This window comes from Boleophthalmus pectinirostris, unplaced genomic scaffold, assembly GCF_026225935.1.
Source record: "Boleophthalmus pectinirostris isolate CB_2022bp ecotype Guang Dong unplaced genomic scaffold, ASM2622593v1 HiC_scaffold_6, whole genome shotgun sequence".
In the NCBI taxonomy this organism is placed as follows: domain Eukaryota; kingdom Metazoa; phylum Chordata; class Actinopteri; order Gobiiformes; family Gobiidae; genus Boleophthalmus; species Boleophthalmus pectinirostris.
The window spans coordinates 28,205,860-28,222,537 of NW_026571447.1; the positions used below are offsets into that span (position 1 = coordinate 28,205,860).

General features: G+C 39.8%; 1 protein-coding gene across 10 annotated transcripts in view; it reads left to right on the forward strand.

Annotated features, from left to right (window-relative positions):
• Window positions 1-13,917, forward strand: part of efna1b (ephrin-A1b) — a 52,633-nt gene extending 38,716 nt beyond the window's left edge. For all 10 annotated transcript variants that reach the window (XM_055163557.1, XM_055163558.1, XM_055163560.1 and 7 more), the window contains 4 exons: window positions 2,228-2,381; window positions 11,896-12,191; window positions 12,386-12,562; window positions 13,094-13,917. In XM_055163557.1, the coding sequence (XP_055019532.1) occupies window positions 2,254-2,381; window positions 11,896-12,191; window positions 12,386-12,562; window positions 13,094-13,215 (723 nt within the window). In that variant the 5' untranslated portion in view covers window positions 2,228-2,253 and the 3' untranslated portion in view covers window positions 13,216-13,917. The remainder of the gene's footprint in view (window positions 1-2,227; window positions 2,382-11,895; window positions 12,192-12,385; window positions 12,563-13,093) is intronic.
• The last annotated feature ends 2,761 nt before the right edge of the window (window positions 13,918-16,678 follow it).

Sequence of the window (16,678 nt, forward strand, 5' to 3'; positions counted from 1 at the left end):
TTATTGTATAGCTTTTTTCATACATTTGAAATGTAGCAAAGTGTTTTACATGAACAGAAAAATGACAATAATTAAAAAACAACAGCCGCCCCAACCCCACCCCATGTTTCATCCATATATACATCTGTTTAAACAGAAACATAAAACATAAAGCTCCTAAGGGTTATAGTAAAAAGAAAAAAATGGAGAGCTAAGTAAAATAATCATAATTTAATTTAAAACAAGTAAAAGTTTCAATTAATAGCTAAATTGAATTGTTTTTGGTTTTGAGTTTACTTTTACAAAAATGTTAGACAAAGCAATAACATCTCCAATAATTGCATGCAAAACAATTACCTATTATATTACATTTATTTCTATTTTCTTTTGATAAATACAAAGCAAGTTCTTAGTATTGTGAATAACGGTAAACCCATATTTACAGGTTACTAAACCTATAAAATATTTAATGTAACACTAAAATACTAAGCCAGGTTGTAAATTGATTAAAGTTTATTCTTTGTATCTTTGCATTCTTTGTGTATTCTTGCATCTTTGTGCTCGTCTTGGCCCCATAAAAAAGGAAGGTTTTCATCAAGAGGTCATTCAATATTAATGACCTCGTCAAATCAATATGTAAATGGAGACACAGGAGAAAGCAGATGTTTTACTGTTATTATCTGGAAGAGGAAAGCCCCCCAATATGCTACTTCCAGCTGACAAAAAAACACCCAAACAAAAGATTTAACATGAAACAGACCAGAATCTCAATTTGATCAGTTTAGGTGATCAAGAAAATACTTGTCCTAGAGTACAGACTGTAGTTAAAAAAAAAAAAAAAACATGGAAAGTTCTAGACCAAACTGACAGAGGGAGCAGGTGAGATTTAAAGAGGTGCAAATACAACAATGTTTCATAAAATATAATTATTATACATACAGTATCTGAAATGAGGGGGCGTAATTTCTTAGAAGCACAGAAATATATGCAAGTACATACAGTTACGTATAAGGCCAGGAAGGACAAACAACTCAGAACAGAGGTGAAAGGTGCTTGTCTAGATGTTGATTTGTTTTGAATGTTGATGTTGTTTTGTCATCAAGCTTTTCTGTTTTCATGGAGGCAAGCCCGCTCTGACTAAGAATGCTTGTTGGTCGAGGAAATAAAAACAACTGGAATTGAATGACAGATATGTTTTATGCAATACTGTGGGACATTCCGGGTAAAGCAATATAATCTGTGTGGATACTTGCAAGTGGCAGAAGTTACATAATGCATCTTTAACTCTGTCAGAAGGTGAGGAAGTGCATGTTTTTTTAGTTTGGCCAGCTTTGATTTGAGAAAACTCACACGTACTTTCCTGCTGAGTCCAACCCCAAATTCCCAATCCTATCAGACGCTCTATGCTCCGTAGTTCATCCGTCCTATCAGTAAGTCTGTCAATTGCATTTACCTGTCAGGGGACGCGACTTCATGGAGACCACCAGATGACTCCAGCTGATAACACAGCAATAACTCTTTACTGTCTGACAATAGCTAATCAGCAGAACAGCAAGCTCGGACAAAAACAGCTCATATTCATAGCACAAAATATGTAACCTAACCCCAAAAATGCACAAAAATATACACGCATTTTTGGCTGCATTAGTGCTTGAGTGGCGAACAACTATAGGCCAATACGCACAAGCCTACACATTGTGGTTTACCATAAATAAGTCTTGATACAAAGCAGTACAAGGAAATCTGACCCTAAGTCAACACTTTTCAGCTGAAATTATAGGACCTCAAAGTTGCAATTTAGTTGTGTTTATGTGGGTTTTCTATTTAATGTAGCTTGTGGTTTACTTTTCAAGAAAATATTGGGCATTTCAGCTCAAGATGAAAAACAACATTCCCAGTGTTATTTTTACCTTTTTCCATGAATAATTGTTATCTTATCTGTTAGGCTACACGTAGACCTATTTGATTTATAATGCTTATCACCGGTCTTAATATTGTTCCAGTTTGTGGGGAGCTGTTTTTTCACTGTCAGTGAAGTGCGAGTAGATGGTGTTTTGGCTCAGGATACGCAATGGGCGGAGGCTAAAGCGCTCTGGGGTTTGATTGGCTGATCAGCAGTGAGGGGGTGGTGCAGCTGCTCAACAAAACAGCCAGGACGCGCTCCGATAAGACAGAGACGAATTGCAACGGAGCGTAGACAACTTTATTACTCTGTGGAAAGAGGACACGAGTTGTGTTGTTTTCACAGAAAGTCAACTTCATTTTTTTTCCTGAATGGCCGTGTTATTGTGGAGAACGGGAAGTGGAGCTATGGATTTGGTGATATTTTTGACCCTGAGCATCGGAGCGTGGTTCGCATCAGCGGAGAGGCACAGCGTCTACTGGAACAGCTCAAACCCAAAGTTAGTACCTGTCTTTGTTTGTATCTTTTATAACTTAACAGCGTGTCTTTATGGAAATCACCTATAGTTGGTTTACTTTTACGCAATATGGCACTGACTTATGTATTACTTAAATTTCTTTCTGACTGTCACTGCTTTTGAGGAACCACGAGTGAGTCACGGCAATGAATACATGTGGCAATTTAACACAGGAGTTGTCAAGTTTATGTTAGACTACTCTGGTTTACCTATACTCGTCTGACTGGATTGTTACAGGCTGTGCGTAAAAGCGAAAGAACTTGACGCTGGCACATTTGTCTCTGGATATATTTAACACGGACATAGTAATAGTGCAGTACTTTAAAATAGACTGACATGTGGGTGCTTGACTCAACTTTATTATTAGTTTGCATTGCACATTTAAAACCAAGTTACTCCTGCGTTTATTACTGCTGTGTGCGTCCTGGTGGAAGAGGATGGTGCGTAATTTCGCTCCACAAAGAGAATCGCATATTGCTGATAATTGCGTTCAGGGTTTGGACGTGTAACTCTATATCCAGACCAGATTGGAGATCGATGGAGCTTGACAAACGCGTGATGTCTCCGAGAAATTTATTGGGCTCTTATCGCGCGAGATCCAGGCATAGAGAGGAGCAATGTTATGGTATAGTCGCTGAAACCAAATCAGCGCCGTCTGCTTTCTGTGCCCACATACAGACAGATTAATTTCTATCAATAAGGCGAAACGAGGGCGCGCTGTGTAGGTCTTCATGATTACTTTTCAGTGTCTAATTGCCCTTTTAACAATGACAATAGCGCAGTCGAAAACGAGCCGTTACACAGCCACAACAATTGACTCGCTAATTGGATAAAACAGTGTGAGCCTTGGCGTCACGCGGGGCTCAGGCTGTGTCATGGGTTAGTCCGTACGTGAGTCACCGGTACCGAGCCTTGAATTCACCTGAACTGCACGTTAGTCACGTACATGGGGGCGGAACCAGGTGCAGCAGTTGATCGATTTCCACTGTCTGTCTACTGGATCAGTCAAGATCAGTCCAAACACAAACTTTACAAAGCTGTTTTAAAGTCTATTGTCGGCTGTAATCTCGTCCCTAGATTCCTTTTGTTGCTGAATATGAATTGCGTAATCCGAGTAAGAAAGAAAATAATCCTTTGCAGCTACATATAGACATATAGACATTAACACAGAGTTTATAACATATGTGCTCCACCCAGTCTTACATTTTGAACTCTATAAGCTTCTCATTGTGGTAATATGGGCCAGAGGGATAATGACAGCCAAGGGCCACAGACAGGGCATTGTGTCTTGACCCACACATTCTTGTCAACTTTCTAATCTGATCTCTCCTATGATTCCAATCCAGTTTGCTCAACGTTACACATCCATCACAGTTACACGAGCTACATCATTGGGCTTTGACAGCAGCTGGCCGTGTATAATAGATGCTAATTGATCCACTGTGTAATTGGGAGCTGCAGTGATTTGTCTTGCATACAAGCCACTGGCCAGATGGTAGGAGCCTATTCAAGCTATCCGAAGGAGAGTATGGATCCTGTCTCTTTGCACAATGCGCACACTTCTTCGCTTGTGGTAATGATTATGCCAGTTAATCCCATCCCTCACGCAACTTTAATCTGATACTCGATATATGCATGACAGGTGTGAAGGCTTGTTGTGCTTAGCCAGGTGTTGTTATTACACTGCGTGCCTCATCTTGCGTCTTAGAAGAGTCGTTCATAACAGGAAGCTAAAGTTTTATTTTGGTTGTGGATTGAAAGTTATGTGCTAACCTTTCCACAACGTCAGAGAGTTCATTCGGGGAGTGGCCATTTACCGTAGACAGTGTGTTAGGTCTGTGACTCACGGTTCGCTTCACACTAGGGGGCAACAGGGAGGACTTTGGGGGTTAATATTAGCCCCACGGTCGTGCCAATTCCAGTTACTGTTACTATACTGGAGTTTCAGCTGCTTGTACCTGCCTGTCCAAAGACCCATCTCCACTATCTTAACAGCTGGAGCTATTCTTAGTTTTGGCATAGGGCCCTCTTTCTTTCATTGCCTCCTTGACATCTCCTCAGGCTTGCTATTCTTAACTTTATATCTGTTATATGTAATAATTTGGCTGCGTCCAATCCCACCGTACCTAGGTTGCTTATTTCCCCCGATCCTCGTATCTTTGCTGTAATGTAATATTCTGTTTATCAGCGTCTGGGTCTAGTGTGGTCTGGTCTAGTCTGGAGTTATTAAAGGAGGCGATGCTTGCCCCGACACGACAGTCCGGCCCGGAGCTATAAGTTTAGATGGCCAAAGTTACCCCCAACCCCCTCCTCCTTCTCTCCCCAGCCCCCTCCTCCCAAATACAATTCCAGTACTGGTCACGTCCCGTTGGCTTGTCCACCCTTTAATCTGTGCCACACACTAACATAGATTACTCAGACTATGCAATCTGACCATTTGATCCACAAACACAATTCACGATAGTTACGATGATGTAACTTCCATCTGTTTGCCTACCTGTTTAGACATTGCGTAATATAGCACTGGCTTATTCGATTTAAACCTGTTGATAAGTTCATAGAATCAATCTGAGTTCAGTATTGACCACAATGCAACTTTGGAAGGATCCTTGCGCTATCCACTCTCCGCTCTTCCCCTCTGCTCCTTATCTTTGCTCCAGACTTCCTCCAGTCCCTCCCCCAACTCCCTCTTTTTCTCTTTCTCTCACAAGCCCTCCACTGTTTTGCACTTGTATTTTTCCAACATGTTCTAGATAGCATTTCTTCACACCGATAGTGTTGTTGCAGTTGTACTATGAGTGGGTAAGCATGTTCATTCATGGCATTGCAGGCATACCTTGCTGTCTACTTGTGGCTCACTGCTGCCTCCTAAAGGGCAAAACATGACAACATTATAACATTATTTTTATCTAAACAATTTCACAAAAGTTGGAAGGACTGAACTTGTTTGAAGCTTCGAAAAGATCCCCGAACTACACAGCACAGTTTAACTTTAGCCGAACTCACAGAGCGTATTAAGCCATGCATGATACCATTTGGCCTTGTCCTATTCATGGCGCTAGAATGGAGGAAGGCGAAATAAAAGCCCGGTCTGAGAAAAGATTTTGGGGAGGAGGCAGATTGGAGGCCGGGGTGAAGGGTGAACCAGCGGAGAATGGGGATTTTGTGCGGAGAAATTAGCCTGGATGAAGCGGCCGGGTATATTATGTCCAAGTTAGGGGACGACGCAGAATGCAGCAGAGAAAGGGGAAAAGGGGGGATGGGTTAATTTGGTCGGAATAAAAGAAGAGGCAGACGAGAGGAGGAGAGAGTGGACAGTGATGGATAGAGGGAGGAGAGTCTAATAAGAAAGAAATGGAAATGCGGGCAATTAAGAAGCACTTGGCCTTATGGTACAAGTTTGGGCAGCATGAATAGCTGAATAGATACTACAGTGTTTGCGGTCCTTATCTGCTGAGGACTGAACCAAGACTTATAATTACCATGTGAATACCAAACTTGTTTATTGGAAGCTTTATGCAATTTTACTTGTTTAATATTCTGTTGTTTTTTTGTACCACCGACCTAATTGCTGGTCTAATACTGTAGATTGGATAAAGCAGAATATATCTAATAAACTATAATATTTGCAGCAAACCAAAACAAGATGAAAACCAGGACTAATCTCCATATCTTAGCGGAAAAACTAGATTCCAATCAGCGATACTTGGACCATAGTTTTAGAACTCCTGATAAGTGAAAGTGGAATAAATCAGAAATGAAGGAGCATTACTTACTGGTAGCTAATGCAAAGAGACGTTTCATTGTGTATCAGACTGGCTCTAATTTAATAGCAAACCGCTGAGCAGGCTAAACCCATTATAAGCCTGACAGCTCCTCAGCGTGTGTGAACGGAGGTGCGAATCTGCCATACCACAGCAAATGAATAGAGTATTAAGTACGCATACACCTCCAGATGAAAGTGCAACTGGAGTAGTGAAGAATTCGGGACCACAACATGCCTGCTTACTCAGAAGTGTTCCCTACTAGACATGTCATGCTAATTACTATATCAACTTCAGTATATGAAAGCTGCAACTACCGTGTATATTTTGGGATTCAGTGATTATCATGTCATGCCTACATTTTCTTTGCATTAGTGGAGAGATAAGAGATTGGAGAGAAGTAAATCGTGAGTTCTGTCATTGGATTATCCTGCTTTAATGTTACTGTGTGGGCATAAAGTAGTTTCAGTATGAACGTTTATTATTCTATTTATCTAGTTTCAAAATCAGCTATCATGACAAGCCCATTCACTGCCGTTACCTGCGTCTGTTTGGAGTGGCCAAAATCTTCAGCGCCGACTCAGAAATCACCATGTGTGAAAAGTCGTGACCCTGGTTTTTGGCTCTTTTGACCCGGTGTGCAGTAGAGGGGCTCCCTGTAGAGATGAGTGAAGGGGAGCGAGGTCGGAGTCAGTTGTTGGGGTCGTACCAGGGAGAGCTCTGGGGACAACTGGAGCGGCGGAGGGCCCAAGTGGTCGGCTCCAGCTGGGGGTCCGGACGCAGGGTCGTTCATCATCAAGCAGCCTAATGAAGAAGTGAGAAAGGAGGTTATGACAGCGGCCATTGATCATTTTCAATAGGAAATACTAAATTAGGTCCTCATTGTGAAGAAGTGCCAGCTAATTTGTGCTTGGATACGCAGTAACATGAAATCCATACTCTATTTTATATTGAATTATCTTGAATAGTTTCCTCAGATGCTATTCTAAACTAAAATTAATATAGAAACCAACAAATGCATTTGAAGTACTGATATTCAGATACATATGACTATTCTTAAGGTTGAGTTTCCTTGTCCTGTATGCACATCAACTAATTTTAGAAATATCGTGATATCATATCATCAAAGTTCTCACAATAATATCGTGGACCATCACAATATATTGAATTACAAGTGTCTTGGCTTAAATTAATAGTTATGGTGCAGCAATAGCTAAAAAAAAGACAGAGGGAACTACATAAACCATGATTCTTTGCTCCATTTCAATGCAGACTACAAGAAGAAATAACAGTTCTACGCAATTTTAAGTCTTCGTTCTTTGGATTAAGTTTTGTCAAGGCATTTTAAAAGGAAAAAGTAACATATTCACAGTTTTGTTTGTAAGCCTCCACAAAATATCGCAATAAATATCATACCGTGAGATGTATATTGTGAAAATATCGTACCGAGAGATTTGGATATTGTTACATCCCTAATCATGAGCCTCCCCACCATGTCGTGAGTTTTCCCACGATATTGCAATAAATATCGTACCGTAAGGTTCATACCGTGACAATATCATATGGTGAGACTTGGATATCGTTACACCCCTAGTATGTTACAATTTAATGCTAGAATTTTAAACCAAAAACTACCCTTAAGTATCAAGACACAATTAAACTCATAACATAACATAACAAAGAATACTTATATCTAAATTAAACAATTATTTTCTCAAAGTAGTTGGAGTATATGAGTTGTTTTCACTTGGTTTGGCACCTTTTCTGTCAGATATTTGGATAAGAGTGGCATTCCTAACCAAACCACAGCAGCGTGAATCCTAAATTACTTTTGGTGGGGGCTCTTTCCCTCAACATAAATTATTATTGCAGGCCTTGGGGGACCACACGGCGCGAAGGAGGAGGGAGAGACAATAGCCTGACAATAGCCGGACTTCAAAGCTGAGGGTGATAGGATACTCACCTCCTGTCATAACATCACTTGTGCTTGCTCTTTCTCCCTGGCTCGGCTGCTGACGCACACAAGTTACGTTCGCTGGCACATGAAAAGTGACCTGGTTGTGAGCGAAAGAGGTGCTACAATCACCTTCAACCCTGCATGTTTGCGCACTTATCGGCACGCTAACTCACTCAGGGCTCCGAGAGGGCTCCCAAAACAGATGTGCTTATATGCGCTCGAGGCTAGAGTCGTCCTCAATAGGGGTCTACAGAGAACGTCTCTCCGGCGCTCGGGCGAAGGAGGAGAGACTGAAGTAGGTTTGTGAACAACGCTCCAACACCTGGCGCTAGCTCACACACAGATATCATGTCAGTGCGACTCTCACCGGGCTGAGAACTGTCAGAGGAGGGTCTCAAATGGTGGGCTTTTGATGAGATGCAACTGAAGGGGGGTTTATAGATGCAAGAAGGACTGTGAATTGTGCTATATTTTCCGAAAGTGTAAGCTTTGATCAGATGCACTGGATAGATTTGTTGATGCATATATGGTAACAAATCAGGCTATATGCAGAAAAGTTTAAAAACGTTCTGATACCTTTTGGATTTGGAGCTTACCCGGACAGTTATAGGATATTTTTTAAAGCAAATAGGGTTGGATCTTAATCGATAAGAATATGAACTTGTAGCTGTAGGCTATCCTAAAATCCAATTAAACTAAAAAAAAACACTCTTATTGTTGACTTAAAGTGCATCCGAAATGTGTTTTGCAAAGGTTTAAAACAAGACAAAGAGACAGACTGTAGCCTAAATAAGCTCAGAAAGGACAAAACCAGATCTTGCATTGATTCGCTTCTCTGCATGGGGTTTGTGGGCGCATAAAGATAACAGTAATTGAATGATAAACAAATAAAGCTAAATGCTAATACGCACAGAACTCAAGTGCACTCAGCGGGGGCCCTGTATCTTAGTGTTAGTTAGTGAACGCTCCGCAGGGGGTAAGGTAGCAGAGGTACAAGGGGCCTATAGCCTCCGGTCATTCTTTTTTTAGGGAGGGAAAGAGTATAATTACACCCTGTTCACTCCTCCCTCCTCCCTTGCTTTTTTTCGAGAACACTTTAGCTCAGACCCCTAACCGCTTTTAATTAGCTGGGCCATTGCGAAAGGAGGAGGGGAATCGGGCGGAAGGTAGGATGGATAAAAGGAGAGTTTTCTCAAAAGCACTGACTATGAGCTATGAATGAAATTAGCAACAGAATTCAGCCTTTTTGTTGCCTTTTTGACAAGTGGGTTTTCATTTCGCAAGGAGGTCAGGGAGGACAGTGGCAAGGGCGCGGAAAGGGAGGAGAAGCGTAATACAAGCGCAAATGTTCTTGAAAAAACACTCGAGAGCTCACGTTTTGACACTAAATGCAACTATTATGACAGGGACATGATTAGAGAGGAGAGGGGTTCGGGCTAATTAAGACTCTACCAGTGTATTCAATTGCAACAATAACCTGAAATCTCAAAAAATGGGAATAAAAACGTGATTTGAAAGTATAATTAGGTAATTATCTTATCAATACTTTTGTAGATTTGGAATAGTCCCTAGCCATTAGAATAAGCATAAGAATAATATTGTTTTCTCTTCATTTCAAGTATTTTTGTTATTTTAGGTACAAGATTATGGTGGCATTTGGTAGATTATGACTCAAATCAAGCTCAAATCAAGTACTTTTGTAACTTGAATTTTATTTTTAGCAATGACTTACCTATTAGTAACACACAAGTACAGAGCAGGTTTTAGCACAAAGCATGTTTTGACAGGTCGGTTAGCGGCGTTAACTAGTGCAAGAGGGAGAGGAGGGTGAGAGGGGACGGGGGACACGGTGTCGTGGAGCCTCGGTGTCTGCAGCCGAAGCACATGGGGTCCACGCAGGAGTCACAACAACAGGAGGGGGGCTGCGAACACGCACTTTGATCCCCACCACGCTCACGTAAACAACTGCAGACGCGCTGGAGCTCTTGTCACTTTCGCCCCTCGCACACGTCCGGGCCAGTTAAAACACAGATTGAGTTGCTGGATTAGACCCTTGTTGCTCCTAAGGGTGTAATCAGAGCACTTCGTATATATCAATCTTTCTTCACCTCCGGGCGCTTGGCTGAGTCGGCCAGCGCTGCCTGCACTCATCGCTAACCTGCACGGAGAGAACGTGCCAGAAGTATTGTCATGGTGCTCAAGATTCAAGCTTGATGTTAATGTGAAGGGAAAAGGTTGAAACTCAATATGGATTTTGATACCACACTGGAAAAAAGTCTATTTTTAATGGGAACACGCCAAGATGCAGTAAGACACATGTACTAGTCCTATACAATCAAGTATTTTACGTTCTCTGTATCATAATAACAGATAAAAGTTGTCTTATTTCATCTTAAAAACAGAATTATAATTGTTGATTCTGAAAAAGACCAAGTTTGTTCATAGTATTAATACATGTTCAAATGAGTATCTAGTTTTTTTCTTACTGGGAGTAGATTTTTTTGTCAAATACATAAAAAGTTATAACAATCTTTCTTGTCACTACTTGGAATGGTTACATCCCAACTTGAAATTGTATCTTTGTCTCCACCAAAAGCGCTGTTCTTGTGTTTTGACCATTCTGAAAAAGACCAAGTTTGTTCATAGTATCAATACATGGTCAAATGAGTATCTAGTTTTGTTACTTGTCAAAAAATAGCTACTGGGAATTGACTTTCTTTGACAAATAAACAAAACTTTATAACTATTCTTCTCCTCTCTATTTGAAATGGTTACATCCCAACCTCAAATTGTATCTTTGTCTCGACCAAAAGCACTGTTCTTATGTTTTTAACGTGGCACCGAGTGTTTGAGAAATAAGAGACGCTCAAAGCAAGCAGTAAAATGAATTGAAAGGTAAACATGAAAGTCTTAGAAGTTTTGAGTCTGTGTCTACCCAGTCTGTCTTTGATGGCCACAGTGGGAGACGAGACAGAGAGGCGAAATTAGCAGAAGAAGGCGCACACACACCCCGATATAAAAATAGTTAAACTGTCATAGGAGTTCTGAGCTGATTTGTAGAGACTGGGCTGCGGGCCAAATAACAGAAAAGGCGTGTACAGTACTGTGTGTAGCATGATAGACGCTTTTTTACGAGACTTTAGAGGGATTGACAAAAGCAGAATATACCAGTTGGTCCTGATCAGGTGCTTTGTAAATGTGTCACAGTCGTGGAAACAAACAAGTTCACGTGTTAGCCGGCAATTACAACACAAGCTGTACTGTCAAAACACGCGTCGACATCGGAGTTGTATAGGCGTGTTGTTTACAAATCTGACTGTACAGAGAAAGGACGGGCACTCGTGACAAACAGTATATCTTGTTTTGTTTTTTTCAAGAATCACGGCGACAATCGGACAGTGTTTTCGCACTCGGAAATGTGTCTAAACAACTATGGTATATTTAATAATGTGAGTTTGTGGATACATGGAAGGCAAAAACAAAAAATAGTGTGGTCTTGAGTAAGTTTATACATTTTTACTTTTAAATTCACAATTCACAACCAAATATTCTCTCATTTGAAAGGTCAAAAGTCCTCAAAATGTGAAAATGAGTGGTTTCCTCAAAAGCAGTTGACAGTAGTTATATATCTCTAATTTCTATCTTTTGCTTGTTTTCGTATTTTAACTATCTAGGCCTATTCTCTTAATTATCATCTTACAACATGCTTTGTCGCCCACCTCCGTTATATTGTGCAATATGTGACTAACCCTCCTCCCTTCCTGTATCTCTGCAGCTTCCTTTGGGATGAATATACAGTGGAAGTGCGCATTAATGACTACCTGGACATCATCTGCCCCCACTACGCCCATGGGGAGGTGTCATCGCACGCCGCTGAACGGTACGTGCTGTACATGGTGGAGAAGGAGGACTACGACGTGTGCAAGCCCCACTCTTTCGACCAGCTGCGGTGGGAGTGCTCGCGCCCGTTCGCTCCGCACGCGCCGGAGAAATTCTCTGAAAAGTTCCAACGTTTCACCCCTTTCACGTTGGGCAAGGAGTTCCGGCAAGGAGAGAGCTACTATTATATCTGTAAGTATTGTTTTTGACATGTAAAAGATGTAACGTTTCCGGTGGAGGGTCTGTACTTATGGAATTATCTTTATGGAAACACGCAGCTCTGTCAGACTCTCTACCCGAAATGTTACATAACTCCACTTTTAGAACAACTGTGACATTTTGCGAGCCTGGACTAAAATCGATTCCTTGTCTATTCTTTTCTTCAGCTAAACCAATGCATCACCATGGGGAGGAGTGTCTGAGGCTACGGGTGGATGTGGCCGGAAATAAAGGGAAAGTACATCAGGACAAACCCAACGCAGACGAGAAGAACTTTGATTTGGGAAAGATCAAGTTTCCGTCAGCGGGAGGAGTCCACAACCCGTCCAACAGGCTCCCAGCAGGTGAGGATTCCACTTCTAATGATGTTGACAAATGATGTTAAACACCTCTAAAAGGTCATCAATAGGGCAGCAAGTGAAATTATAATTGTAATGACCATAATGACCATGATTATGTGCCATTAAAGTTTCAAGTCTTCTACAAACAACAAAAATACACTTTCATTGGCAGTCACACTTTTAAATACTGCTCATTGTATTGCTTAAAACATAACTATATTGTTGAAAATGATGCTTAATTATAGTATATGTGACATTTATATAATAGATGAGTAACCCTGTAGGCCTGACATGTTAAAAAATGCTAGTTTAGACCTTTAAAAAGTGTTTCTGTGGTTCAAATTACAAAATATCAAAGCTCCTGGACATGAACTCAATCATGATTTGAAAAAAATGACAAATATATTACTACAATTAGATATTATCCACTAACTTTCAGCCCTAATTGACTAAAAATGTAGTATTTAGTAATGTAATCTTTGAGTTGTTTGAATTAAAAAACTAAATCTCTTGTTTTCTTTCTCTCCTTTTCAGACGATCCTGATGTGATGGAGCCCAATGTCCAGAGGAGTATTGGCAGCTCAGCGTCCCAGCTAGCGTCTTTATCAATCCTCTTCACTATAGCTCCTGTCTTATTAGCGCTATGGCTACAATAAGACTAAATGGACTATAACAAAGACTTTACAAACCCGCTGCTGGTCACTGGGACTATGAAGACAGATTTTTATACAGATTTTTATATGAATGAAGCGTGTGTGTGACGTGGTTGGGCGAATGTGGGATGTCGATCATTCCAAAGAAGAAAAAAACCTTGAAGATGTGTTTTCTTTTTTGTTTTTTTACGATGTTTGGACAACAACGCACATGTTTTATTTAGTTTTTTTTTTTTTTCAATGAACAAAACTGCAACAACAAAATTATGTCACTGGTACATATGCACTGTATTTGTCATTCTATGTATTCATATGTCAAAGTGGTAGCTGTTGTCATAGTAGTCGTGTAGCACTCCGCTCCCAAATATATTTTCATTCACATTATTTTACAAAACAACAGTATTTATTTTATTTCATGTTTTTTTTTCTTTTCCAATTTACTCCACGTCTAACAAGCTAATTTGGGAGTCGGTATCCATCCACATATGCCTCATTTCTATTGTGTCGACATTATCATCATGGTACTTGCACACTATTTTTAAGGGACTACTTCCTGAAAACACTAACATTGGACGCTGTGGTTTTGTTTTCTCATTTTATCAAAGTTTTGTAAATGTTTATAATGTAAATTTGTACATAGTATAATATAAGAAAGTGTTTTAAAATGTGAAAATCTTTAGTGAAATAAAACTAATGTGATGTTAAGATTTGGTCGTGTTTATCTTTGACACTATTGACAATATTAAGAGGAGTGGGTGATAATGATTAAAAAAATATCTAAATATCTAATATATTTTTGGAATCCATCTAAAAGGTGTTTGTAAATGTTCTAGTTAGGGCTGAAGTAAGGATTAAGATTATTTGGTCAGTCAATTTAGGAAATTTTCAGAAGCAAATAGTCTATTCTTCAAAGAAATAAACCTAAATGTAATATATACAAACTCAATGAAGCACATTGCTGGTCACATGCTGCTATATAAATAAACTACACTTGATATAAATTTAAAATAAACTTAACTTTTTCCATCTGACTTAAAGATAATCCTAATTTATAGCTTCCTCTGAATGGTGAATAACCCAAACAAAAACATGCACAAAAAAGTATTGAAAATCAGATAAAGAATCGAGACTAGATATTCATTTGAGCAAGTATCAATACTAAAAAAAGTCACATTCACAGGACAGAACCATGAATCTTTCCTGAATAGCTACAGAATGACCTTAAGGTGAATCAGAACAAGTATAAGAGCACAAAGACTAGTATACGCCCATGAACCAAAGTGGAACCTTCCTCGGCATCTGAAGGATTACACCAGGGGTCTCCAACCTGTAGCTCGGAAGCTTAAAGTAGCTCTCCATCTTTTTACAAGGAGCTCATCAAAGGATTTCTGAATTATACATATTATACTGAATACTCAAATGTGATTAATTACCACAGTAAATGTGTTATGTTGAACTTTGTGCTCTAATAAATGGATAATGGTTTAATGTTTTAACTGTACACCAGGCTTGCCCTCTTATATCAAATCAATTTCCTATGGCCACTAAAACGGGGAACTCTCCGGCATTTTCATATTGTAAAAGTATCTCACCGGACCCAAAAGGCTGGAGATCCCTGGATTACACAGCTATAAGACCACAGGGTAAACTAAAAGAAAGTGCTAAAGAAGAAAGTCATTCTGTTGTCTAAATAAAGAGTGTTTTTTTTAATTATCATCGTGGTATCGGAATCGGTATTTTCTGAGTCTATTCCTTGGTATCTAAATTTGTTTTAGTGTCATGATAATGTTGGTAGTCCTGGCTAAACTGAGCTCAAGATCTGGAGGTGGGTCCATGGGTGACTTTGGACAGGCTGCCCCAGCTCAGCAGAGAAGAATGGGTCAAATGCATTGGACAAATTTACCTCAAAAATGTGGTTTTGGTGGTCAGTGTTATCTTTTAAACTTACTGCATTATTCTTAATTTTATTATGTTGTAATATATCTCTCAATACCAGGCTGAAATTTCACTACAAATCACCTCCTGCCAAACTCCAATTTGTTCTCTCCTTCGCCCCTTCTACCTTTCATCCCCAGTTACACATGGGCCCTGGCTTGGATTTCACAGTCAGAAGACCAAACACAGAGACGAGAGAGGGGCCAGAGGAGCAGAGACGTAGCCCCCCTCTCAAACTGTCGCCTGGGTGTGAATGTGTCACTCTCGCCCTGCTCACATTTTGGGTCTTTTCCAGGACTATAAAGTACTAAATACTCACGTTGCTGTAATTGAGTAGAGATTTTGGGTAATTGTACTTTTTGGAGTAAACCTGTACTTGCACCTGTAGTAAAATTCTAACCATATGATTGTACTTTGTTATATTTTAAAATCAGAGGAGTTGGATTGTATACTGATTGCAGCACAAATTCCAATGCACAGCTCTCTGCTCCTTTTCTACACATAATACTAATGTCGTAGTACTTGAGACTGGTCTTGGTCTTGAAACTGGCCTCGGAGCATTTTTTAACGGTCTTGGTCATATCTCGGACTTGGTCTTGTCTCTGTCTCGAGGTCTGACACTCGACGAGAGATAAAATGTAGATAGATTTAGAAAACATTGATATATGTGTGCCAAAATAAATGTAAAATACAAATAAATGTCGAAAATTACAAAGATGGTCTCTATTTGGTCTTGATGGGCTGTGGTCTCGGTCTTGTCTTGGTCTCAGTCTTTAAAAGTCTCAGTCTTGTGTTGGTCTCGACCCTCAGAGGTCTTGGTCTTGTTCTGGTCTCGGGACCCTGTGGTCTCGGACTGGTCTTGGTCTTGACTACAACACTACATAACAGAAAACACATAGAATACAATTTAAAACAACTAAATCCAACTTTAACATGTATAATTATTCCAGTTTTGTACAAAAGACTTATTTAATATCATACTTAAACTGTATTATAAGTTTTTCATGCATACTTTATACTTTCACATACAACACAATAATAATACACTCTTTCCACCTTATTCTCCTCATAATGATGGACACATGCAGAGAACAGGCCAAACATCAAAACTAAAAGCCTTTGGGACAATTTCGATTAGTGTAATTTTGCTTGAAATAAGATGCACAATCTGTAAGTGCAACAGAGCGTGTCAAAAACTGAATGTCAAAAACTTTCCGTGACTGGCCATACGTGCAAAGCGTAGATGCATTAGCAAAAACAATATGAAAAAGTAAACAAAACAAAAGTAAACCCGATAAGCTTCTGAGTCACTTGGTACATATCACACTATATTATCAGAATTAGGCGTGTCACGATAACAGATTTTGATACTGCTGAACAAAATAAAGAAAATGAAAGATATTGTTGCAACTGACACAAACACCGATGAGGAGCTTAAACTACAAAGCTATTCTAAATCTACAATATTGTTAAAAATCATGAGCTGCAAAAAAAGAAACAGAAGAATGAAACACTTTAGAAGTTAGTTTGC